Source organism: Dendrobates tinctorius, unplaced genomic scaffold (assembly GCF_039654945.1).
Source record: "Dendrobates tinctorius isolate UK_male_01 unplaced genomic scaffold, ASM3965494v1 ptg000315l, whole genome shotgun sequence".
Classification (NCBI taxonomy): domain Eukaryota; kingdom Metazoa; phylum Chordata; class Amphibia; order Anura; family Dendrobatidae; genus Dendrobates; species Dendrobates tinctorius.
In genome coordinates, this window is record NW_027361982.1 from 5,303,109 (window position 1) to 5,330,995 (window position 27,887).

The 27,887-nt window shown below is 46.4% G+C and overlaps 1 protein-coding gene across 12 annotated transcripts in view; it reads right to left on the minus strand.

Annotated features, from left to right (window-relative positions):
- The window catches only part of SYNGAP1 (synaptic Ras GTPase activating protein 1), a 456,710-nt gene that overhangs the window by 134,323 nt on the left and 294,500 nt on the right, over positions 1-27,887 (minus strand). For 10 of the 12 annotated variants that reach the window (XM_073561313.1, XM_073561314.1, XM_073561324.1 and 7 more), the window contains 3 exons: positions 9,211-9,302; positions 2,588-2,709; positions 112-265 (listed from right to left, as the gene is read on the minus strand). In XM_073561313.1, the coding sequence (XP_073417414.1) occupies positions 112-265; positions 2,588-2,709; positions 9,211-9,302 (368 nt within the window). Of the gene's footprint in view, positions 1-111; positions 266-2,587; positions 2,710-9,210; positions 9,303-19,564; positions 20,443-27,887 lie in introns of those variants that run through there. The other 2 variants (XM_073561323.1, XM_073561322.1) reach the window with 2 other exon arrangements.

Sequence of the window (27,887 nt, forward strand, 5' to 3'; positions counted from 1 at the left end):
ATTGCAAGATAAGTGCTGTAGGCAGATATAAGGGTATGCGATGGGTCTCTCAAATACTACAGGAGTAATGATCACATCTGGATTTAGAAGGTGCCTGGGTGCATCTCTCACCTCAAAGCAAAACTCCTGCCCTAGGATGCTGCTGTGCACAGGTTTCACCACGGAGTCTTCATCCAGGTTCAAATCCAAAGCCTCCGCCGCGCTGCTGGGACTGAGCAAGGACTCGTGGGAGTGTGACTCTTTAAAAGCCTGCATGAGACGTGCCCTGTGGATCACACAATGTAATAGGTCCAAACGTGGACCAAATAAGTAATGATCAGCCCAAACTATAATCTTAAGACTATGGTACAAAATAAAGCACAAATGTCAGAATCGAATCATACACAAGCTATATAAAGATTATTATTATTATTATTATACACAACTGGCATATTTGCATCCTAGTGAGTAATCATTGAGACATTCAGGAGCAACCAAGACAGTCACTAGTGTTAGTGTATTTTTTTTTTAGATGGGCATCACACAAGCCGGTCAATGAGCTGTGAGCAGAAGTGTTTTTTCTGCTGAGCATTTATGTTCCATGTCTAGATGAGAAGGAACATCTGAAATCTTCATAACTAAACTGCTAAAAAAAGAATTTTTAAAATTATCAAGAATGAACAAAAGTCTAAGAATGTGATATAAAAAATAAAACTAAATGGACTGCAAAGAGCCAAGCAATACAAGGAGAAAAGAACATGTGATGGAATGGCCAAAAGATAAGACATAGTTCCTATTCAATAAATCACTGGTCTTGATGAGGGGTCATGGCGGAGTCAGGAAATCCTGATTCATAAAGAGGTGCATGCCTCTTAATAAATCTGGAGCCTCTGATGAGTAGTGTGCACCCCCATGAGCCTCAGAATAAATTTTATTCCATTGCCTGACAGGAATAAGCTTTCTGGCCTAAGGAACACCACAATTTGTTATTAGAGAACCTGTATCACCACAGCCCAGTCACGCCCTCATCCCGCCTAAGGCTGGTTTCACACTTGCGTTTTTTTGCGCAAAAAAACGCATGCGTTTTTTTTCCTATACTTTACATGGGTGCGCATACACATGCGTTTATACGCGTTTGTATGCGCATGCGTTTTTTTGTAGTGTGCGCTCGGGCACACAAAATGCACCCTGTTGCATTTTTTGTGCGTCCGACTTGTCCCAAAAAAGCGCATGTGCACGCAAAGGTTTTTTTCACCCAAACACCCATTATAGTCTATGGGTGCGCTGACGTGAGCATGGTAATGCACACATCAGCGCAAAAAAACGCATTCAAAACCGCAAAAAAAGCACACAAACGCATGATGCGTTTTTATGTTCGTTTGTACTGTGCACGGTGCGCAGCGCAAAAAAACGCAAGTGTGAAAGTAGCCTAAGCTCCACACATTTTGAAAGAGCTGGGAGAAACTAGCGTGAAAATTCCTAAAGTTGCAAAACATTTTTGCAACTCCAAGTTGTGTCACAATTTTGCCAGCTTTCAAAGCCATTTGCACCAGAATTCTTGCAAAATTACTTTGATAAAAAGGTCTTATGAAAGACTATGATTGTAGTCATTAGGTAGGATGAGGGATGAAAGAGTATGATTTAGGAGGTAGGACTAAGCAAGGAAACATGTATGGGGACATAGGTAAATAAAACAGCACTCCTAGCATGGGAACATTATTTCAAAAGAAAAAGATGATCAGGAAAAGGAGAAAAAGACTGGAAAGATGAGGAGATAACAATAACAATACCTACCAGAAGTGTTACAATGCCCACACACATTTCTCATGAATTGTAAGCTCTTGTGAGTAGACCCTCCTCTCATTTAAACTGTTGAATTATGTGTTACTCTGTAATATTTAATATTTTGTACATGTATCATATGCATTGTAGTGTTGCAGAATATTCTGGCACCTTATAAATAAAATGATTTGATTACCTTAAGTTATTTTAGTCAACACTTCTCTCCCAAATCCAACAGACCCCTTTGTTCCATCCAGAGACCTCTGCCCGCTCACAACTATGGTTGAACCAACCTCCCCATATATGTTTGGCAATGCACGCGCACGTACTCAATGGGGAGCTGGGAGTAAATCAATGCCTTTCTTCAGAATAAAGTACTGGCCATGCTGAAAATCAACATGCTTGATCCTTCGTTCCCTTGGATATATTAATGAATGGACAGCCCCATAGATGTAAGTGATGCAGAGGTAATAATCACAGTGGGTTCTCAATATTTGGGCAGGTAAATATTTTATCCAAAAATATTTATTTTATGGTGTATATGGGCTTTATATTGTATATGTAATTATTGCATATGTTGGTATGTTAGGTCACTGGTAAGGTGGAGGACGAGTACATAGAAGCTACAACTCAGTGAATGAGGTAATCATAGATGAGGCACAAAGAGGCAAAAATAACCATGGGGGGCATCAGGTGGATGATGAGGAAGTCGATAAAGGTCACACATAACTAATTATCATAATTTTATGTATGAATGTCATAAATCCCACCTTTTGGGTACTGCAGGAATCAGTTTGCAGCAGCGGAGAAATATATGACATATTACCTATCATGGTCAGCGCTCCGGAACCGTGGAAGGATCTGCCGGAAGCTGCTGGTTCGGTCGAGCTTGGGCTGACTCTTTGTCCTCTTTATAGAGCTCTTCAGACGACGACTCAGGAATCCCTGCTGGTGGAGAGATGGACAAGTAATGTCACACTGATAGGTTCTCCATTACTCTATGTCACACATCATGGCTGCTCAGACCCAACTACTGCTACAACTTGGGCAGTCCATTCAAACTCTGTACCTACTCATCACAAGTCTCTGCATGGTAGGACTGTCCTCTTAAATAGGATACTACACACACCCATCAAAATTCTCAGCACAGTAAGACTGTCCTCTTAGATGGGACACTGCATCCATCACATGTCTCAGTACAGTATGACTGTCCTCTTTGATATTACATTGCAACCACCTATCAAAAGTCTCAGAAGAGTATGACTGTCCTATTAGATAGGACACTGCACCCATCCGTCTCAGTACACTACGACTGTCCTCTTAAATGGGACACTGCATCCATAATAATAATAATAAATGTTATTTCTATAGCGCCGACATATTCCGCAGCACTTTACATTTCAGAGGGGACTTGTACAGACGATAAACATTACAGCATAACAATAATCACATAGATCATAACAGATACCAAGAGGAATGAGGGCCCTGCTCACAAGCTTACAAGCCATCCATCACATGTCTCAGCACAGTACTACTCTCCTCTTTGATGGGACACTGCACCCATCCATCAAAAGTCTCAGTACACTACGACTGTCCTCTTAAATGGGACACTGCATCCATCATATGTCTCAGCACGGTACGACTGTCCTATTAGATGGGACACTGCATCCATCCATCACATGTCTCAGCACAGTACTACTGTCCTCTTTGATGGGACACGGCACCCACCCATCACATGTCTCAGCACAGTACTACTGTCCTCTTTGATGGGACACTGCATCCATCCATCACATGTCTCAGCACAGTACTACTGTCCTCTTTGATGGGACACGGCACCCACCCATCAAACGTCTCAGCACAGTATGACTGTTCTCTTAGGTGGGACACTGCATCCATCCATCACATGTCTCAGCACAGTACTACTGTCCTATTAGATGGGACACTGCACTCATCCATCACATGTCTCAGCACAGTATGCCTGTCCTCTTAGGTGGGACACTGCATCCATCCATCACATGTCTCAGTATTACTGTCCTCTTAGATGGGACACTGCACCCACCCATCAAAAGTCTCAGCACAGTATGACTGTCCTCTTAGGTGAGACACTGCATCCATCCATCACATGTCTCAGCACAGTACTACTGTCCTCTTAGATGGGACACTGCACCCATCCATCAAAAGTCTCAGCACAGTATGACTGTCCTATTAGATGGGACACTGCACCTATCCATTAAAAGTCTCAGCACAGTATGAATGTCCACTTTGATGGGACACTGCATCCATCTATCACATGTCTCAGCACAGTACTACTGTCCTCTTAGATGGGACACTGGACCCAAACATCAAAAGTCTCAGCACAGTATGACTATCCTCTGTGATAGGATACTGCACCCACCCATGAAAAGTCTCAGCACAGTAAGACTGTCCTCTTAGATGGGACACTGTACCCATCCATCACGTCTCAGCACAGTACAACTGTCCTCTTTGATGCGACACTGCATTCATCCATCACATGTCTCAGCACAGTACAACTGTCCTCTTAGATGTGACACTGCATTCATCCATCACATGTCTCAGCACAATACAACTGTCCTCTTAGATGTGACACTGCACCCATCCATCATATTTCTCAGCACAGTACAACTGTCCTCTTAGATGGGACACTGCACTGATCCATCACGTCTCATCACGGTATGACTGTCCTTAGATTGGACACTGCATTCATCCATCACATGTCTCAGCACAGTACAACTGTCCTCTTAGATGTGACACTGCATTCATCCATCACATGTCTCAGCACAATACAACTGTCCTCTTAGATGTGACACTGCACCCATCCATCATATTTCTCAGCACAGTACAACTGTCCTCTTAGATGGGACACTGCACTGATCCATCACGTCTCATCACGGTATGACTGTCCTTAGATTGGACACTGCATTCATCCATCACATGTCTCAGCACAGTACAACTGTCCTCTTAGATGGGATACTGCACTCATTCATTACATGTCTCAGCACAGTAAAACTGTCCTCTAATATTGGACACTACACCCATCCATCAAAAGTCTCAGCACAGTACGACTGTCCTCTTAGATAGGATACTGCAATGGTTCATCAAAAGTCTCAGCACAGTATGACTGTCCTATTAGATGGGACACTGCATCCATACATCACATGTCTCAGCACAGTACAACTGTCCTCTTAGATGGCACACTGCACCCCCATGCATCACGTCTCAGCACGGTACAACTGTCCTCTTAGATGGGACACTGCACACTGAGGGCGCCATTTTAAAATGGATTTTTTTTTTTATACTCCTTATGAAAACATCAAGCATAGTTATTAACCGCACATTAAACATGTGATTAAGCTGCAGCAGGCTGCATTATAAATACCTAATCAGAGCATCACATGAAGACCTCCCCACAGACTCACCCCGGAGCACGAGCATATAATTAACAATATCTTTTTCTCTGAAACGCCACAGAGTTTAAGCCGCCTGTATCAGCTGACAGGTTCCCTTTAAATCCTGGAAATCATACTGAGAGAAAATACCTAAACTGATACACTGCAACAAACTGTGGAACCTGAGAGCAGGCATTCTCTGCCTCTAGAACACTGCTTTTATAAATTGACAGTAAGCAGAGATAATGAAAATTGTGATTTGAGTGTCACTGAAGAGCTACTTTAGGCCTCGTCAGAATTCCTGAAACACTTTGTGTGCTCAGTCCAGGCTGGACCGTGGTTCTGGGTGCATGCTGCTCCCTGATGAGGTGTTTAATGTGGATTAAGTAGACCCCATTCATCTGTTTCACATAGTGACACATCATGTGGGACCAGATTTATAGATGTAATTGCAGGATAGTAATTATAGATACTGGGTTAATTGGTTTGGCAAAGTCGTCCTTTGTACAACAGATGTGGTTGATGGACTGTGCCACAAGTCGGGCCACACACATGAACGTTGAGCAGCTCTGCCCGCTCAGTGACAAATGCGGTCAGTGGGATAACAGAAGAATGTCCTCTGAGAAATCCCTTGGAGCTAATCTTAATTTCTTTCTGCCTCCTAATATTCCTCTTAGTTTCGATCAATGATAGACAAAACTACCACACCATGGTCCTCATGACAAAACTTCTGGGTCTGTGTTCTGTTTGATTAGTTTATATTTATCAGCTACTCTAAAGATTATATATAGTGACAGATGCTGCTTCCAGAAGACATCATACTCACCGTTCTCGCGCCGTCACTGCATCTCTGTCCCAGCGCTGGCAGCTCTTCTTGTGCTGAGCGGTCATGTGGTACCGCTCATTAAGGTAATGAATTATGCACGCGTCTCCACTCCCATAGGCGTGGAGCGCATATTCATTACCTTAATGAGCGGTACCACGTGACTGCTCAGCACAGGAGAGCTGCTGCGCCGGGACAACGGAGTTGCAGCGATGGCGCGAGGAGGGTGAGTAGGACGGGGGAGGGTGAGCCATGCATACAACAATGGGACAGGGGGTGAGCCATGCATGCAACGACGGGATCAGGGGAGCCATGCATACAACAGGGGGAGCCACACATAATAGGACAGGACAAGGGGAGACACACATAGCAGGACAGGACGGGGGAACCACACATACCAGGACAGGAGGGGGGAGCCACTCATAGCAAGACAGGACGGGGGGAACCACCAGACAGGGATGAGGGAACAATGCATACCCAGCTTATACTCGAGTCAATAAGCTTACCCAGTGCCTCGGCTTATACTCGGGTGGGCTTATACTCTATTATATACCGGTTGTGTATATATATATATATATATATATATATACAGTATATATATATATATATATTTTGGCAGGGCTAAGGGTCGTGTAATCAATGGGAGATGTGTGTCTCATAAAAGGCTTGTCTCCATAATGTAAGGCATAACAAGTATTGCTGTATTATTATTTTTCAGGACAAGGGGAGACACACATAGCAGGACAGGACGGGGGAACCACACATACCAGGACAGGAGGGGGGAGCCACTCATAGCAACACAGGACGGGGGAACCACACAGAGAACAGGATGGGGAAGCCACACATAGCAGGACAGGATGGGGGAGCCACACATACCAGGACAGGGATGAGGGAACAATGCATACCCAGCTTATACTCAAGTCAATAAGCTTACCCAGTGCCTCGGCTTATACTCGGGTCGGTTTATACTCTATTATATACCGGTAGTGTATATATATATATATATATATATATATATATATATATATATATATATATATATATATATATACACAGTATATATATATTTTGGCAGGGCTAAGGGTCGTGTAATCGATGGGAGATATGTGTCTCATAAAAGGCTTGTCTCCATAATGTAAGGCATAACAAATATTGCTGTATTATTATTATTTTGAAAGACCTGTGGTGAGGTCACAGTCATGTGACCAGTCAGCTGCTAGGTTTGTGGGTGCGGCTACACCCTTATAATGTGGCCTGCTCATGAACAAGGCAGCTGTATGTGAGGAGGGGTATACACCTCCTGTGTGCGCTGAGGCTCGCGGACTTAGCCTGAAGGAAAGGACATTTTGATGTTATTTTGTCGCCTGAACTGAAGGCTGTTTATTTTGGTGACATGCTGTTTGGTTTATGACGTAATAAACCGCACGAACTTCAAGGGAACCTGCCTCCTGACTGTCTCCCGTCGCACCTAAGCGAGTAGAATCCCTACAATATATATATTTAGACTGATGAATACTAAAATAATATGACAACTCCAACAAGGCAGTGCACAGAGCAGAAAGCCTTATCATGAGAACCTCAGCATAGTAGTAGGTTTACTATAGTACAAAATTCTTCTAGCTAATAGCAGAAAAAAACAACGAGTGTTTAGAAAAAAAAATTTTAAGAGAATTTTATTGAAATACAAAAATACATATTAGACAGAGTTTCCCACTATGCAGAATGTCAAGGGGTTAATCCTGAATTAAACGATACAGACAATGAAGAGCTGGCTGAAAAAAATATATCAGCTGCAAGCATCCTCTTTTATTTTCAATACTGGTATATTATGAAGTACAGATTCTCCACTATACAAAAGTTTTTTTTATACAAAATAGGGCTTTATAAAAAGTGCCTTAAGTGCTAGTGCAAAAAGTGAAGCTAATCACTATATTAATAAAGGCATCTCAAACCGTCCTCCAGTGCTGGCAAAAAAACCCCCATACAAACTGGATAATACGATTTAAACACGCCCATCTAAACGTAAACAGAGATAAACCACTGCCAGTACCAAGACTGTGGCCCAAGTAAAAATGCATAAAAATATATACGGATGCACTGTACTTACAAGTAATATATAATGGAGGATTCCCCAGACCTGCTGCCCCAACGCGCGTTTCACCGCTTCTTCCTCAGGACTTGGGCCACAGTCTTGGTACTGGCAGTGGTTTATCGCTGTTTACGTTTAGATGGGCGTGTTTAAATCGTATTATCCAGTTTGTATGGGGGTTTTTTTGCCAGCACTGGAGGACGGTTTGAGATGCCTTTATTAATATAGTGATTAGCTTCACTTTTTGCACTAGCACTTAAGGCACTTTTTATAAAGCCCTATTTTGTATAAAAAAACTTTTGTATAGTGGAGAATCTGTACTTCATAATATACCAGTATTGAAAATAAAAGAGGATGCTTGCAGCTGATATATTTTTTTCAGCCAGCTCTTCATTGTCTGTATCGTTTAATTCAGGATTAACCCCTTGACATTCTGCATAGTGGGAAACTCTGTCTAATATGTATTTTTGTATTTCAAAATAAAATTCTCTTAAAAAAAATTTTTCTAAACACTCGTTGTTTTTTTCTGCTATTAATTAGCTAGAAGAATTTTGTACTATAGTATTGTATCTAGAGTTATAGAAGTGATTTGGTTACATCCATAATTTTCCTTTGGGAATTTTTTGATAATAGTAGTAGGTTTAGGCTGAAATTATAAAGGGGAAGCTCCCACCTCAGACATTTATGGAGAAGTTGGGCTTGTTTGTCTAAAATGTACAGACCAAAGGTAATTTGAAGTTAGAAAAACAGCACAGAACAGTGTTTTTGGCCGTCTTCATGCCCATCACATACAGACAGATACTAGATGGGAATACCTCTTTAAAGGGAACCTTTCAGGACAGTTTTACTACTGAAACTAGTGTTCTGGTGAAAGAGATCCCAGTACAATAAAAATTATCTCTGACTTGTAGTAATCAGAAACACTTTTAAATCATGCCTTCCAGCCACAAAAAAATTAGTCTTTAAGTATATTAGGGCATGTCATTGAACTCATAGACACAACAATTAACATGTGGCTACAAAGTTTGATTTCTGATTGGATTACTAAAAAACTGGTATAATGAAATGGAAAACAAGATCACAACTCAATCAATGTAATGATCTGTGTAAATTGTCTATAAATCACTTACCGACGGTCGGAACGGGGCAGCGGGAGGGGCGTCCATGCTGTACTGTTTTCCCCCTGGGACGCTTTTCCTCCGGGAACGGGCAATGTGATAATCTACAAAGGATAGGAAAGATGCATACAGGGAAAGAGATTAGATCAGGCAGAAAACATCACAACCATCATAGAGCTCCAGCATTTGCCACTAAACGCATACAGTCTGTGGATAGCTGCATTCCCTATAACTAATCTATAAAGTAGTAATCAGTGAGCTCCTCATCATGTCATTCAGTGCTCTCATGGGTCATATTTCAAGATCAGTTTGGTTAAAGGGTTATTCTCAGAATCTAAAATTATTGTCCATACATAGTATACGGAATAATTTACTGATCGCTGGGGTCTGACAGAAAGGACATCCAGCATCCTGGAGAATAAGAGACTTTTCTGAATGAAGCAGAGGTGCAAATCCTTGACCTCACCATCAATGATTGTCTATGGGACTTTTCAAAAGCACAAGATTGCTCAACAATTTTTTTCCAGCAGTCCCATGGACATTAAACGCAGTGGAGGTCAAGTATGTGCACCTCTGCTTCACCCTGTAGATCAAGGGCTCCCAACCTGTGACTCAGGAGCCACATGTGGATCACGGGCCCATGATGTGTGGCTCACAACTGTATGCCAATTTGGTACATTAGCAACAGGTCTTGCAAACAGTTATGAAGTCCAGATGGTGACTTTTGTGAGTAGCCCAACACAGAAGAGCAGAACTGGATGAGCATATACTGCATATACTCCCTGTGGCATAGTATGATGGTAGTGCTTGATGCAAGAATACCAAAGGTGGGTATAGTGGGAACCCTCTGGATGTAAGTATACTGCCTATATGTGATGTCTTTCGGCAAACATTGGTTGCCTTTACACCGGTATAAGGACTATGGATGTCACTACTATGGAAGAAGGGGGAAAGGAGAGGCTTGATGTCACTACTCAGGGGGCTCTGGATGTCGCTCGCAACCCTCTATCAGAGATGAAATGTGGCTCTTAGGGTATGTTCCCACGGTCAGTAAACGCTGCGTGTTTGATGCTGTGTACATAAGCAGCTTCAAACCCGCAGCGGCCAGTTGCTACAGCATAGTGGATTTCAAGAAATCCCATCTCCACTTTGCATTCAAAGACGCCCATGGCATCCCTGAGTAAACGGACATGCGGCGCGTCTTTCCAGACCGAAGCATGTCTATTTATATTTACTGGGCGTCTCCGCAGCGTAAATTACCCATATGATTTAATTAGATGCGGTAAAACCGCATTATCTTTATAGTCACATGCGTAGTAAGTGCGAGAACGCAGCTTACTACGCATGTGAACTAATTTAAATGAAGGTGTACCTTGTGCCACAGCCAGACGATCACGTCCATTGCAGTTGTCGTGATGAGCCGAGCTGACCGCGAGAACTGCCGTGAACGTAATTGCTGGGGACGGGGTTACCTCTGGTCACTTCCAAGTTCTCAGGATCAGTTGATCGTGAGAACTGCAGTGCAGGTGACCGCCGGGGAACGAGTTATCTCCGGTGGTCATCTACAATCTCCGCTGTGTCTGGATGTCAGACTGGATGGTGGCATAATGCCACCTTTCAGTATGACATCCAGATGTAGCAGAGCTGGACTCGTCGTGGGACAGTATCATCTTGGCGGACAGGTATGATACACTGTTGCTTTTTTATTTTATTTCTCTTACAAGAGATTGAGGGCTTCGGTGGAATAGGTGATGCAGTAAGTATGGTTTAATTAAGATCTATTAACCCCTTCCTGCCATCCGACGTACTATCCCGTCCACGGTACCCGGGCCCGTATGACCGGGGACGGGATAGTACGTCGGCGCGATCAGCGGCGCCCACGTGGTGAGCGCCGCTAATCGCGGCCGGCTGTCAGCTGATTATCACAGCTGACACCCGGCACAATGTGTCAGGGGCGGTCACGGACCGCCCCCGACACGTTAACCCCTTGCACACCGCGATCAAACACGATCGCGGTGTACCGGGGGTTAAAGGGAAGCATCGGCAGGGAGGGGGCTCCCTCCGTGCTTCCCTGAGCCCCCCACGGCAGCGCAATGTGCAGCGCTGCTGCGGGGGACTCCCTTCCTCCAGGCCCCCGAATCCAAGATGGCGACGGGGGCCTTCGGGGGCCTGCGGAAGCTGGCTTCCTCAGTGCCTGCAAAGCACAGGCATGAGGAAGCCTTCTGCAGTGCCTGTGTCAGATCGCTGATCTGTCACAGTGATCTGTGATGTGACAGATCAGCGATCTGTCACAGGACAGTGATGTCCCACCTGGGACTATTTAATAAAGTAAAAAAAAAAATAAAAAAAAGTGTAAAAATAATTTTAAAAAAAATCGCCAAATAAATTAGAAAAAAAAAAAAAAAATATTCCCCCAATAAATCCATTTTTTGGAAATAATAAAAAAAACAAAACAATAAAAGTACACATATTAGGTATCGCCGCGTCCGTAACGACCCGCCCTATAAAACTGTCCCATTAGTTAACCCCTTTAGCGAACCCCTTAAAAAATAAAAATAAAAAACGAAGCAAAAAATAATGATTTATTATCATACCGCCGAACAAAAAGTGTAATAACGCGCGATCAAAAAGACGCATATAAATAGCCATGGTACCGCTGAAAACGTCATCTTGTCCCGCAAAAAACGAGCAGCCACACAGCATAATCAGCGAAAAAGTAAAAAAGTTATAGCTCGCTGAATAAAGCGATGCAAAAATAATTATTTTTTATATAAAGTAGTTTTCATTGCATAAAACCGACAAAAACATAAAAAACGACCTAAATGAGGTATCGCTGTAACCGTACTGACCCGAAGAATAAAACCGCTTTATCAATTTTATCGCACGCGGAACGGTGTAAACGCACCCCCCCCAAAAGAAATTCATGAAACGCTGGTTTTTGTTCATTCTGCGTCCCAAAAATCGGAATAAAAAGCGATCAAAAAATTTCACGTGCCCGAAAATGGTACCAATAAAAACGTCAACTTGTCCCGCAAAAAATAAGACCTCACATGACTCGGTGGGTCAAAATACGGAAAAATTATAGCTCTCAATATGTGGTGATGCAAAAACTATTTTTACAATAAAAAGCGTCTTTTAGCGTGCGACAGCCGCCAAACTTAAAAACCGCCATAAATAGTAAATCAAACCCCCCGTTATCACCCCCTTAGTTAGGGAAAAATAATAAAATTAAAAAAATGTATTTATTTCCATTTTTCCATTAGGGTTAGGGCTAGGGTTAGGGCTAGGGGTGTGTTGGGGTAGGGTTAGGGTTAGGGCTAGGGTTAGGGCTAGGGTTAGGGCTAGGGGCGTGTTGGGGTTCGGGTTGGAGTTAGAATTGGGGGTTTCCACTGTTTGGGCACATCAGGGGCTCTCCAAATGCAACATGGCGTCTGATCTCAATTCCAGCCAATTCTGAGTTGAAAAAGTCAAATGGTGCTCCTTCCCTTCCAAGCTCTGCTATGCGCCCAAACAGTGTTTTACCCCCACATGTAGGGTATCAGCCTACTCAGGACAAATTGCAAAACAATTTTTGGGGTCCAATTTCTCCTGTTACCCTTAGGAAAATAAAAAATTGGGGGCAAAAATATCATTTTTGTGGAAAAAAATGATTTTTTTATTTTCACGTCCGAGTGTTATAAACTTCTGTGAAGCACTTGGGGGTTCAAAGTGCTCACAACACATCTAGATAAGTTCCGTGGGGGGTCTAGTGTCCAAAATGGGGTCACTTGTGGGGAGTTTCAATAGTTTAGGTACATCAGGGGCTCTCCAAACGCACATGACACCCGCAGACCATTCCATCAAAGTCTGCATTCCAAAACGTCACTGCTTCCCTTCCGAGCCCCGACGTGTGTCCATACAGTAGTTTTCTCCCACATATGGGGTGTCAGCGTACTCAGGACAAATTGGACAACAACTTTTGGGGTCCAATTTCTCCTGTTACCCTTGGGAAACTGAAAAAATTGGGGACTAATTGATCATGTTTGTGGAAAAAATACGATTTTTTTATTTTCATGCCCTGGCATCATAAACTTCTGTGAAGCCCTTGGGGGTTCAAAGTGCTCACCTCACATCTAGATACGTTCCTTAGTGGGTCTAGTTTTCAAAATGGGGTCATTTGTGGGGGGTTTCCACTGTTTAGGTACATTAGGGGCTCTCCAAAGGCAACATGACACCCGCAGACCATTCCATCAAAGTCTGCATTCCAAAACGTCACTACTTCCCTTCCGAGCCCCGACGTGTGCCCATACAGTAGTTTTCTCCCACATATGGGGTATCAGCATACTCAGGACAAATTGGACAACAACTTTTGGGGTCCAATTTCTCCTGGTACCCTTGGGAAAATAAAAAAATGGTGATTAAAAGATCATGTTTGTGGAAAAAATACGAATTTTTTATTTTCACGCCCGGGTGTTATAAACTTCTGTGAAGCACTGGGGGGGTTCAAAGTGCTCACCACACATCTAGATAAGTTCCTTAGGGGGTCTAGTTTCCAAAATGGTGTCATTTGTGGGGGGTTTCCACTGTTTTGGTACATCAGGAGTTTTCCAAACGCGACATCGTGTCCGATCTCAATTCCAGCCCAAAACGTCAAATGGCGCTGCTTCCCTTCCGAGCTCTGCCATGCGCCCAAATAGTGGTTTACCCCCACATGTGGGGTATCAGCGTACTCAGGACAAATTGCACAATAACTTTTAGGGTCCTGTTACCCTTGGGAAAATAAAAATTGGGGTGAAAAGATCATTTTTGTGGAAAAAATATGATTTTTTAATTGTACCGCTGTACGTTATAAACTTCTGTAAAGCCCTTGTGGGTTCAAAGTTCTCACCACATATCTAGATAAGTTCCTTGGGGGGTCTAGTTTCCAAAATGGGGTCACTTGTAGGGGGTTTCCACTGTTTAGGTACATCAGGGACTCTCCAAACGTGACATGGCGTCCAATCTGAATTCCAGCCAATTTTGCATTGAAAAAGTCAAACGGCGCTCCTTCCATTCTGAGCTCTGCCATGCGCCGAAACAGTCGTTCCCCCCCACATATCAGGTATCTGCGTACTCAGGACAAATTGCACAATAACTTTTGCAGTTCAATTTCTCCTGTTACCCTTGGTAAAATAAAAAAAATTGAACCTGAAGTATTTTTTTTATGAAAAAAAGTTAGATGTTCATTTTTTTTTAAATATTCAAAAAAATTCCTGTGACGCACCTAAAGGGTTAATAAACTTCTTGAATGTGGTTTTGAGCACCTTAAGGGGTGGTTTTTAGAATGGTGTCACTTTTGGGTATTTTCTATCATATAGACCCCTCAAAGTGGCTTCAAATGTGATGTGGTCCTAAAAATAAAATGGTGTTGTAAAAATGAGAAATCGCTGGTCAACTTTTAACCCTTATAACTTCCTAACAAAAAAAAATTTTGGTTCCAAAATTGTGCTGATGTAAAGTAAACATGTGGGAAATGTTAGTTATCAAGTTTTTTGTGTGCCGTATCTCTGTGATTTAAGGGCATAAAAATTCAAAGTTGGAAAATCGCGAAATTTTCAAAATTTTCGCCAAATTTCCGTTTTTCTCACAAATAAACGCAAGTTATTTGAATGAAATTTTACCACTAACATGAAGTACAATATGTCACGAGAAAACAATGTCAGAATCACCGGGATCCATGGAAGCGTTCCAGAGTTATGACCTCATAAAGGTACAGTGGTCAGAATTGTAAAAATTGGCCCGGTCATGAACGTGCAAACCACCCTTGGGGGTGAAGGGGTTAAAGGAGTCTGTGTCATTATTTCAATTAAAGGACTTTATTCTGGCTGTGTCTTTATTTACCATGTATATAAAGGATTAGTAATGGATAGGTATCTTATAGACGATTCTCCATTTCTAAGCCGTGGGCTTGATGTCACCTGAAAATACAAAGGTGACATCAACCCCATAAATATTACCCGACTTGCCACCGCTAGAGAGCAAGTGGGAAGTGCCGGGTAAAGTGCAACAATTGGTACATCTTTGGATGCGCCAACTGTGGAGCGGCTGCGGGCTGCTATTTTTAGGCTGGTGAGGGCCAAAATCCATGGGCCTCACCAGCCTGAAATACCAGGCAGCAGCTGTCTGCTTTTTCCTTGGCTGGTTAACAAAAATAGTGGAACCCCATGCTATTTTTTTTGGAGGGGATCCCACTATTTTTGCTAACCATCCAATGTAAGTAGACTGCTGCGGCCTGATATTATCAGGCTGGTAAGGTTCATGGATATTGGATCCTTACCAGACTGAAATACCAGTCCCAGTAGTCTGCTTTACTCTGGATGGTTAACAAATATAGGGGGACCCCACACCATTTTTTTTAAATTATTTATTAGGCCAAATTCATACTGCGTTGACAGACTGCGTTAACGCTATAGCATAACGGGATCGCGTTATGCTATACCGCTAGCGCAGATGCTTCATCTGCACTAGTGGTTACTGACCCTCGGACGCTGCAGCCCGCGTCCGAGGGTCCGTCACAGAATGACGGCACATCGCTAGCGCATGCCGATTATGGCATGTGTTGGCGATGTGCCCGATAATGGGGATTAATGGCAGCGTTAACGGATTGCGCTACATTGCGTTATGACGCGATGTAATGCAATCCATTAAACGGACTGCCTGAACGCAGCCTTAAAAAGGAGGGGACCTCTCTGTGCTTTCCTCCACTTCCGGTGTTATGTACACAAGATTCATCATTATTTAAATTAGTACACATGCGTAGCAAGCTGCGTTCCCACACTTAATATGCATGTGACTTGGAAGATGATGCAGTTTTACCCCATCTAATGAAAGTGTATGGGTATTTTACGCAGCACAGATGGAGCGTATCAGCTACATAAATTGACATGCTACGGTCTGGAAAGGTGCACCGCATGTCCGTCTCTGCGGGTGAGCAGCGGGCATCAGTGCACACAGTGAAGATGGAATTTCTTGAAATCCCATCCACTATGCTGTAACAGCTGGACGCTGCGGGTTTGACGCTTCAGATGTACGCAGCATTCTACCCGCGGCGTTTACTGACCATGGGAACATACTCCAATATATCTGCAAACAGGAAATCACTTTTTTTTCCAGAAGCCAACTTTCAATTAGCTTTATTTCAAGAGACAAAAAAATGCATGTGGAAAAAATGCAAACACATTTAAAAAAAAAGCATAAAAAATTCAGGTGACCTGCCAGTGAACTCAGATGCAGATTTGGAGCAGATTTCACCTGCGTCAAATCCTGAGCAACTATTGAGCCCTTCCTGACCGTGTGCACATACCCTCAGAGTAAGGCCGGGGTCACACTTGCGAGAAACTCGCATGAGTCTCGCGTCTCAATTCCCAGCACTGCCGCCGGCACTCGGACCGAAGTGCTCAGCTGCACAGAAGTACATGCAGTGCCAGGTATTGAGACGCGAGACTCGTGCGAGTTTCTCGCAAGTGTGACCCCAGCCTAAGAAAGGTTGTGGATCACTGCTGTAGAGGATTCTGGGTTCCAAAGCCATATTTTCAAGACAAAATAGAAGATTAATGACGAGATACATTTTTTTCATTTTTGACTCTCTGCACTTTGGCAGCCCAAACTATTTTTTTTCACTCTTTCATTGCCATGGTTGTATGTGCGCATATTTTATGACAGTGAATTTGCATTTTGGGGGCAATTCAGAATGCACCTAACTGTGATCAATTTTTCAGATTATTACGTTTGTGTGGATGTCTACTAAGTATTTGGGGATTTTATTACATTACTTTGATAACTGTTTTTTTAGTCCCATTAATGGTTTATTGTTTTTCACTTATATTGTGCATATACTACTGTATATATTATCTATGTCATCATCTAGGTCCCACAGTCTACCGTCATGTTACTGGGAAAGGCAGTGACTAGATTAAAGGATTAGTGATAATTTGTTCATCATTGGCGGTCACACAGCTAATTGGTCACAAGAATGCATGCAGGCCACCAATCCATTCATTCTCTATTGGACAGTTGGAGAAAGTTGGGTACAGCATTTAGCTTTATCTGGCACTCCCATAGAGAAGGAATGAAGCAGTGGCACGCATGAGAAGCTATTGCTCCATTCCAACTAGTATTTCAGATCTCTGCTCTCTTTTAGATAGTTGACAAATTATAACCCTTAGTCTGGATCACACATTCGAGGAATACGGCCAAGTCTCGCATGTTAATTCCCGGCACTGCCGCCGGCACTCAGGAGCGGAGCATTCAGCTCCATGTATTGCTATGTGGCCGCATGCTCTGTTCCTGAGTGCCGGCGGCAGTATCGGGTATTAACATGCGAGAATCGGCCGTATTCCTCGCATGTATGATCCTGGCCTTAAATGGAAAAAGTCCCTTGATCATGAAGAAGTCACTATAGACCATAATGACTAAAGCAACTGAGAATGGAGGTCACTCTGATCCCAGAAGGTGCTAGGCTGTCATAAAAGACAGTGGAGCAGCCATTCCTGGCATGGAACAGGACTACTTCATGTGGATTATAGTACAGCAGTGAAAAAATCCAAAGCTGAAACATATGTCAACTTGACGAATAGAAAACTGATTCCCAGTACCAATGTCCTGCAGCCACATCAGTAGTCCATGACCGCTGGACAGGAGCCCTGCAACCTGCCGGAATCCTCAATGCTTCCTCTGACTTGTAAGTCTAGCACATTGTGGCATGGTGCCTCCTAATCAGAAAATGCATTGGGGATTCTGTCAGGTAGGAAGCAGCTCTCAGAGCTTCGATCCAGTGGCAAAAGAGAATCTACTTGCTCAGTGTGAATGCTCCATAATGGTTTAATGCATTATAGAATAACCTTCACAAATAATTGCCTCCTCAATAGAAAAAAGTTCATCTTGTTGGGGTTATGAGCCATCATCGCCCTTGTCAGTTGTAGTCATCTGGTGGGAAAATGAACACAAGTGTTTTCTTCTTCAAGCAGCCCTCTGAGAAAGCCATAGGTGACTGTCTAACATCACTAACCATAACCGGATCAGCTAGATCCACAATATTTTTGCAGATAGCTATTTAGAATAACATGTCCACTAATGACTTCCAACCAGCCTCAGTGGCCAACAAAGAAATCTCCGAGTGGAACACACACCATCATCACCAATCATTGGAGGACTGACAACTAAAACTTCCATCCAAAGCTGGACATGTACTGGTGGAGCTAACAAGAGTTACCGAACTATAAAATACATCAAGGTCTAAAACACCGAGTGTAAGGTAAGAGGCAGAATGCATCGGGTGATATTGTACAGAATGGCAGAGCACAGGGTACAGCGCAGGTGAGGGGATCAATCTAAGAGATTTGCGTGGCTCCTGACTTATGATTCACCTGTCCGGTATAACTTATAATGATCAGGTGCTGCTCTAGGAACTGGAGTAACCCAGTGGAGTAGCAAAAGTTCCCGCAGGTCCTACTTCACCATATTCTAGAAATGCAAACGAATGGAAATGTGCCGAGTTTATGCATCACATTTTAAGGAAGGTTGAAGATTGCTGAACATATGTCTTTTCCAAAGTAATTTACTATGCTGCTTTTCTAAACGTGGCTGCACTCCAGCAAGCACCGGCCTGTACGCTCAAAGCCTTGGTGCATACTGATTCATAGCAGAGGGAAGAGCAATGCAAAGAGCCTAGCAAAAGAAATAAAATGCACGTCCCCATAGCATTAGTATACCAGGATGCTGACATCCATGCACATCGGTGATCAGAGACCGGCATGCACACCGTGTGAGAAAATCGGAGAAAAAGGTGGAATCTCAGCACGAAATGGCACACATTCCCAGCACAAGACACACGGTAACACACAGAAACACACACAAAGCTGTATAGAAAACACACAGAGCTCTGTGCAGACGCCCACACAGACACATTGAAATGCGCCGGCTCACAGCAGTGAAATCATTCTATACAAGTATATAATCCACCCACACACAGTCATGCAGCCTGCAGAACATCCAGGTACGGTATACAGGCCGGGTATGCACACAGCACACCTATAGGGCGCACCCACGGTAAATAGACTCGCTGCCCTCCTTACTAATTTATGGATCAAGCTGTTCGGCACCATATGCCACAGAATAAATGGGAATCTCTCTGCATGCTGTAATACCGGCCTGTCCAGAAGCATCCCCGGTCACGCACAGGTACACCCAGCCCCAGAGGGCACAATTACCCAAGAAGTTACCAGACCCTGCCGCAATCAGCCTATCCGTGGACATGAGACGTACAGACGGAAACACACACTTCTTCTGCCAGAGGGTGCTGCCGGCAGAGACACACATGTGGGCACACTACACCAGGCTTCTCTCTCACCTCAGGACTCAGCGACTCGTTCAGTTGCCATCAAATTTCATGTTCAAGACCTTGACTAGGCCAAAGCTGTGGATGATGAACCCCAAACACAATGAGGACGTGCAGGAGGGATGGGGTGACTGATGAGGGGATGGGGGGTGCAGAGTAATGGGGGGGTGGGTGCAAGGTGCAGGGCAAAGCATGCAGAGCAGTGGGCAGAGTTGCCGAGTGTCGACTCCAGGTTGGACAGTCCAACATGAGCAGGGGGTGATGAAGTGCAGTGTAAAGGCAGGCAGGGGAGTGAAGGCATGCAGGACAGCGTGTGCAGGGGGTGCAGGGTGTGTGCAGGTGAGAGGCCTCCACGTTACCCAGCTCCCAGGACCAGCGAGCGCTGCATCCTTCCGTATTCACAGGGATGTCACTGTGAGCGTGGTAACCAGGCAACTGTGCGCACGCCCCCTCCTATCACAGGGACACGCACGGGGGACCGCCGCTTAACTACTTCACCGCAGGGAGAAAATGGGGAAACGCAATATGGCATGGGGCAGGCGGGAAAAGCGGAGCGAGGGGAGAAGTTAGGGGGCAAGGGGCGGTGGAGATGGGGAAGAAGCGCAGGAGGTGGCGGCGGGATGGACAGGTACAGCGGAAGAGAGGGAGGAAAAGAAAGAAGGGAAAAATGAGAGATTTGGAGAGAGAAGAGAGTTGAGCCGAGCGAGCTACGTCTCTGTTCCTAAGCAACTGTGCGCGTACCCTGTCCTATCACAGGGAGACCTCTTAACTCCTTCCACACAGCCAGAGGAGACTGCAGGAAGCAGACTGCATGGATGAGAGGAGAGACTGCAGGAAGCAGACTGCATGGATGAGAGGAGAGACTGCATGGATGAGAGACTGCATGGATGAGAGGAGAGACTGCATGGATGGGATGAGAGGAGAGACTGCAGGAAGCAGACTGCATGGATGAGAGGAGAGACTGCAGGAAGCAGACTGCATGGATGAGAGGAGAGACTGCATGGATGAGAGACTGCATGGATGAGAGGAGAGACTGCATGGATGGGATGAGAGGAGAGACTGCAGGAAGCAGACTGCATGGATGAGAGGAGAGACTGCAGGAAGCAGACTGCATGGATGAGAGGAGAGACTGCAGGAAGCAGACTGCATGGGATGAGAGACTGCAGGAAGCAGACTGCATGGGATGGCAGACTGCATGGGATGAGAGGAGAGAGACTGCAGGAAGCAGACTGCATGGATGAGAGGAGAGACTGCAGGAAGTAGACTGCATGGATGAGAGGAGAGACTGCATGGATGAGAGACTGCATGGATGAGAGGAGAGACTGCATGGATGGGATGAGAGGAGAGACTGCAGGAAGCAGACTGCATGGATGAGAGACTGCATGGATGGGATGAGAGGAGAGACTGCAGGAAGCAGACTGCATGGATGAGAGGAGAGACTGCAGGAAGCAGACTGCATGGATGAGAGGAGAGACTGCAGGAAGCAGACTGCATGGGATGAGAGACTGCAGGAAGCAGACTGCATGGGATGGCAGACTGCATGGGATGAGAGGAGAGAGACTGCAGGAAGCAGACTGCATGGATGAGAGGAGAGACTGCAGGAAGCAGACTGCATGGATGAGAGGAGAGACTGCATGGATGAGAGACTGCATGGATGAGAGGAGAGACTGCATGGATGGGATGAGAGGAGAGACTGCAGGAAGCAGACTGCATGGATGAGAGACTGCATGGATGGGATGAGAGGAGAGACTGCAGGAAGCAGACTGCATGGATGAGAGGAGAGACTGCAGGAAGCAGACTGCATGGGATGAGAGACTGCAGGAAGCAGACTGCATGGGATGGCAGACTGCATGGGATGAGAGGAGAGAGACTGCAGGAAGCAGACTGCATGGATGAGAGGAGAGACTGCAGGAAGTAGACTGCATGGATGAGAGGAGAGAGACTGCATGGATGGTATGAGAGGAGAGTGACTGCAGGAAGCAGACTGCATGGATGAGAGGAGAGAGACTGCAGGAAGCAGACTGCATGGATGAGAGGAGAGACTGCAGGAAGTAGACTGCATGGATGAGAGGAGAGAGACTGCATGGATGGTATGAGAGGAGAGTGACTGCAGGAAGCAGACTGCATGGATGAGAGGAGAGAGACTGCAGGAAGCAGACTGCATGGATGAGAGGAGAGAGGCTGCATAGATGGGATGAGAGGAGAGAGACTGCAGGAAGCAGACTGCATAGATGGGATGAGAGGAAAGAGACTGCATGGATTGCATGAGAGGAGAGAGACTGCAGGAAGTAGACTGCATGGATGGGATGAGAGGAGAGAGACTGCAGGAAGCAGACTGCATGGATGAGAGGAGAGACTGCAGGAAGCAGACTGCATAGATGGGATGAGAGGAAAGAGACTGCAGGAAGCAGACTGCATGGATGAGAGGAGAGACTGCAGGAAGCAGACTGCATGGATGGGATGAGAGGAGAGACTGCAGGAAGTAGACTGCATGGATGGGATGAGAGGAGAGACTGCAGGAAGCAGACTGCATGGATGGGATGAGAGGAGAGACTGCAGGAAGCAGACTGCATGGATGGGATGAGAGGAGAGAGACTGCAGGAAGCAGACTGCATAGATGGGATGAGAGGAGAGACTGCAGGAAGCAGACTGCATGGATGAGAGGAGAGACTGCAGGAAGCAGACTGCATAGATGGGATGAGAGGAAAGAGACTGCAGGAAGCCGACTGCATGGATGAGAGGAGAGACTGCAGGAAGCAGACTGCATGGATGGGATGAGAGGAGAGACTGCAGGAAGTAGACTGCATGGATGGGATGAGAGGAGAGACTGCAGGAAGCAGACTGCATGGATGGGATGAGAGGAGAGACTGCAGGAAGCAGACTATGATGGGATGAGAGGAGAGAGACTGCAGGAAGCAGACTGTATGGATGGGATGAGAGGAGAGAGACTGCAGGAAGCAGACTGCATGGATGAGACGAGAGACTGCAGGAAGCAGACTGCATGGGATGAGAGGAGAGAGACTGCAGGAAGCAGACTGCATGGATGAGAGGAGAGACTGCAGGAAGTAGACTGCATGGATGAGAGGAGAGAGACTGCATGGATGGTATGAGAGGAGAGTGACTGCAGGAAGCAGACTGCATGGATGAGAGGAGAGAGACTGCAGGAAGCAGACTGCATGGATGAGAGGAGAGACTGCAGGAAGTAGACTGCATGGATGAGAGGAGAGAGACTGCATGGATGGTATGAGAGGAGAGTGACTGCAGGAAGCAGACTGCATGGATGAGAGGAGAGAGACTGCAGGAAGCAGACTGCATGGGAGAGAGGCTGCATAGATGGGATGAGAGGAGAGAGACTGCAGGAAGCAGACTGCATAGATGGGATGAGAGGAAAGAGACTGCATGGATTGCATGAGAGGAGAGAGACTGCAGGAAGTAGACTGCATGGATGGGATGAGAGGAGAGAGACTGCAGGAAGCAGACTGCATGGATGAGAGGAGAGACTGCAGGAAGCAGACTGCATAGATGGGATGAGAGGAAAGAGACTGCAGGAAGCAGACTGCATGGATGAGAGGAGAGACTGCAGGAAGCAGACTGCATGGATGGGATGAGAGGAGAGACTGCAGGAAGTAGACTGCATGGATGGGATGAGAGGAGAGACTGCAGGAAGCAGACTGCATGGATGGGATGAGAGGAGAGACTGCAGGAAGCAGACTGCATGGATGGGATGAGAGGAGAGAGACTGCAGGAAGCAGACTGCATAGATGGGATGAGAGGAGAGACTGCAGGAAGCAGACTGCATGGATGAGAGGAGAGACTGCAGGAAGCAGACTGCATAGATGGGATGAGAGGAAAGAGACTGCAGGAAGCAGACTGCATGGATGAGAGGAGAGACTGCAGGAAGCAGACTGCATGGATGGGATGAGAGGAGAGACTGCAGGAAGTAGACTGCATGGATGGGATGAGAGGAGAGACTGCAGGAAGCAGACTGCATGGATGGGATGAGAGGAGAGACTGCAGGAAGCAGACTATGATGGGATGAGAGGAGAGAGACTGCAGGAAGCAGACTGGATGGGATGAGAGGAGAGAGACTGCAGGAAGCAGACTGCAGGGATGGGATGAGAGGAGAGAGACTGCAGGAAGCAGACTGCATGGATGAGACGAGAGACTGCAGGAAGCAGACTGCATGGATGGGATGAGAGGACAGAGATTGCAGGAAGCAGACTGCATGGATGGGATGAGAGAAGAGAGGCTGAAGGAAGCAGACTGCATGGATGACAGGAGAGACGGCAGGAAGTAGACTGCATGGATGGAATGAGAGGACAGAGACTGCAGGAAGCAGACTGCATGGATGGGATAGGAAGAGAGAGACTGCAGGAAGCAGACTGCATGGATGAGAGGAGAGAGGCTGCATAGATGGGATGAGAGGAGAGAGACTGCAGGAAGCAGACTGCATAGATGGGATGAGAGGAAAGAGACTGCATGGATTGGATGAGGAGAGAGACTGCAGGAAGTAGACTGCATGGATGGGATGAGAGGAGAGAGACTGCAGGAAGCAGACTGCATGGATGAGAGGAGAGACTGCAGGAAGCAGACTGCATAGATGGGATGAGAGGAGAGACTGCAGGAAGCAGACTGCATGGATGAGAGGAGAGACTGCAGGAAGCAGACTGCATGGATGTGAGGAGAGACTGCAGGAAGCAGACTGCATGGATAAGATGAGAGAGACTGCAGGAAGCAGACTCCATGGATGAGAGGAGAGACTGCAGGAAGCAGACTGTATGGATAAGAGGAGAGAGACTGCATGGATGGGATGAGAGGAGAGAGACTGCAGGAAGCAGACTGCATGGATGGGATGAGAGGACAGAGACTGCAGGAAGCAGACTGCATGGATGAGACGAGAGACTGCAGGAAGCAGACTGCATGGATGGGATAGGAAGAGAGAGACTGCAGGAAGCAGACTGCATGGATGGGATGAAAGAAGAGTCTGCAGAAAGCAGACTACATGGATGGGATGAGAGGAGAGTGATTGCAGGAAGCCGACTGCATAGATGGGATGAGAGGAGAGAGACTGCAGGAAGCAGACTGCATGGATGAGAGGAGAGAGGCTGCGGGAAGCAGACTGCATGGAAGAGTTGAGAGGAGAGAGACTGCAGGAAGCAGACTGCATGAATGGGATGAGAGGAGAGAGGCTGCAGGAAGCAGACTGCATGGATGGGATGAGAGGAAAGAGACTGCAGGAAGCAGACTGCATGGATGGGATGAGAGGAGAGAGACTGCAGGAAGCAGCCTGCATGGTTGGGATGAGAGAAGAGAGGCTGCAGGAAGCAGACTGCATGGATGGGATGAAAAGAGAGAGACTGCAGGAAGCAGACTGCATGGATGGGATGAGAGGAGGGCGACTGCAGGAAGCAGACTTCATGGATGGGATGAGAGAAGAGAGGCTGCAGGAAGCAGACTGCATGGATGGGATGAGAGGAGAGAAACTGCAGGAATTTGCATGGATGAGAGGAGAGACTGCAGGAAACATTGCATGGATGAGAGGAAAGAGACTGCAGGAAGAAATAGGACAAAGGACGCCTAAGGGAGTTTGGACAGGGTAGAACTGGGAGTATGACAAGGTTGCGAAGAGACGAATGAGAGTTCAGAAAGAAAAAGCTTAAACTTATCGGAATGTAGTCTTCAGACGTAGGAGGGTTTGGGGTTCCAACGGTGGCACCGGCAACAGCAGTGTAGGTCGTCTCAACGAAGTCTCTACTTGGCGGGAATCCAACGGTGGCGCCAACAACATTGTCGCAGATCGTCGCATTGCAGTCTCTGAGTAATGAGCAGTTCTCCCGCGCCTTACGATATCTGGCACGGTACTGGGTTCGATGTGAAATGCCGCTAGAGCGAGCCTTTGCTCCGCAGCATATGATAGTTCTGGCCTATTGATACCTGGCACCGCCTGGCACTTCTCCTGTCATTCTGTCAACGGTCTGGTCTGTTACTTCGGTTCAGAAACGGTCAGGGAGGATGGCAGAGGTCTGTCTGCGCATTGCCTATCGGCCGGGAGTACCGCTGCAGCGGGTCGGTCAGGGTGCTCTGCACGCACGAGATAACCTGCCTTCTCAGCAGTGGCAGCACTGGAACCGCCACTCAGCTCCCCCACACGGGCTCTGGCTCCTTTCCTGCATAACACGCTATATATGCTCGCCTTCCCCAAGTCAGTCACATGACCCCGTCCTGCACTTTTAGTCTCCCCCCCGCAACGCGAGTGACAGTTCCGAAAGTTCCAGCACTGGCGTGTAAAAGGCACCCCGGCTCTGGTACTTCTCCTTACATGGGGACAGATTGATCTAATAGTGATTGTTCGGTCCCCATTATTCTTCCTCAGCCGGTGTAAAGAGGCCGGGAAACAAGCGTCGAAGACTTTAATATTGTCGTTCACAGGTCTGTCTGCGGATCGCCTATCGGCCGGGAGTACCGCTGCAGCGGGTCGGTCAGGGTGCTCTGCACGCACGAGATAACCTGCCTTCTCAGCAGTGGCAGCACTGGAACCGCCACTCAGCTCCCCCGCGTGGGCTCTGGCACTTTTCCCATGCAACGCGCTATACTGTATATGCCCACCTTCCCCAAGTCTGTCACATGGCCCAGTCTGTCCTGCACTTTTAGTCTCCCCCCCTGCTGCGCGGGTGACAGTTCCAGCACCGGCGTGTAAAAGGCACCCCGGCTCTGGTACTCCTCCTTACATTCCTCTTTTAGCTCGCCATTCCATGGGCGAGAGTTTCTCTATTTCACGCTGGCATTCTTCCAAACCTTGGACTATCTGTTGCCAAACAAACTGATTTTGATTATAGCGAATAGGCGGTACACCTGCAGTGGAACGTTCGAAGCACCGTAAAGTAGAAGGAGCAGTAGAACCTCTGGGTACAGCTGGTTTAGTTTGTTCTCAAGGACTGGTGGACGCGTTTTCTCCGGCCAGGCGTTCAACGTCAGTCTCTTCCTCAACTGTTACAAGGACGGCTGGAGCTTCGCTTGAGTTATCCGATAACTCTTGCGCTGGGTTAGAATCCCTTGACTCGCAGGGTCGTAGCATGTTCCTGTGCACAATGCGAGTGGGAACTCCTCTCCCTTCAGGCTGGATTTCATACACTGGCCCTTTGGCATCTACTCCTCGTTTCACCCGACAGGGGTATTTCTCCCACCGGGCCGCCAATTTGTTTTGAGGGCGTTTTTTCCTTACCAGAACACGATCTCTGGCACGCAGAGCTGTCCCTCGCAGTGGTGCAGTTCGAGGATGTTCCAGCTCCTGCAGCTTGGTCTGCACCAGACACTGCAGGGTCTGTAACCAATGGCTGTGTTCACGAACCCAAGAAGACACCCCCGTCTGTGGGTAGTCCTCCTCAGGCTCCAGCTCCAATTCAGTGATCTCTTTCCATGTACAACCAAACAGGAGAGAGTAAGGGGTATAATCGGTGGTACTAGGTCTTATGTTATTATAGACCCATACCAACTCAGCTACATATTTGGGACACCGGGCCTTCCTGTTCTCTTCCAAAGTTCTTAAAATCTGTATGAGGGTGCGGTTAAATCGCTCACAAGCTCCATTCCCTTGGGGATGATAAGGTGTAATCCGGGACTTTCTGATCCGGTATAGACTGTGAAGTTCTTCCATCACTTTCCCAAGGAAGCAGGCTCCCTGAGCTGAATGTATGCGTTCTGGGCACACGTACATCTGAATGAAGTTCTTACATACGGCATAAGCAGCAGATTCGGCGGTTTGGTCTCAAATAGGAGTCACAACAGCAAACGTTGAGAAATGATCTATCATTAAGCAGTGTTCATACCCTTGATGTGCGGGGTCAATGGTGAGATAGTCTATCATCAGAAGTTCCGACTGAGAAGATGTCACTATGGCTTGTGTAGGAGCCCTCTGCTTAGGTGGCTTAGCCAATTCACAGACTCTACAACGTCGACAAGCCTCTTTCATGGGCGACTTTAGCTGGGGGTGATAAAACAGGCACCGCAGCCACTGATTTTCTCCAGCCTCCTTGCACATGTACCTCTGTAGCCACCTGGGACAATATCTTTTCAGGAATCACCATCTAGCAGTGCCTCCACTTATTGAATCTGCTGAGGCGCAAGGTCAGTCAGATCGGCTCTCATTTGATCCAAAATATGACATCCCTCCTGTAAATGACGTGGATCGGGTGATAATGTTGTTTCCATGGTCACCATCCAGGGATCCCGTTGCTTGATGGAAAGCTGTATGGCCTGAGGCGGCACCAACTCTTCTGGCATGCCCATGACCTGAGCCACCTGAATCCTGGGCAGTAAAGTGACGTCCTTCTCCCCC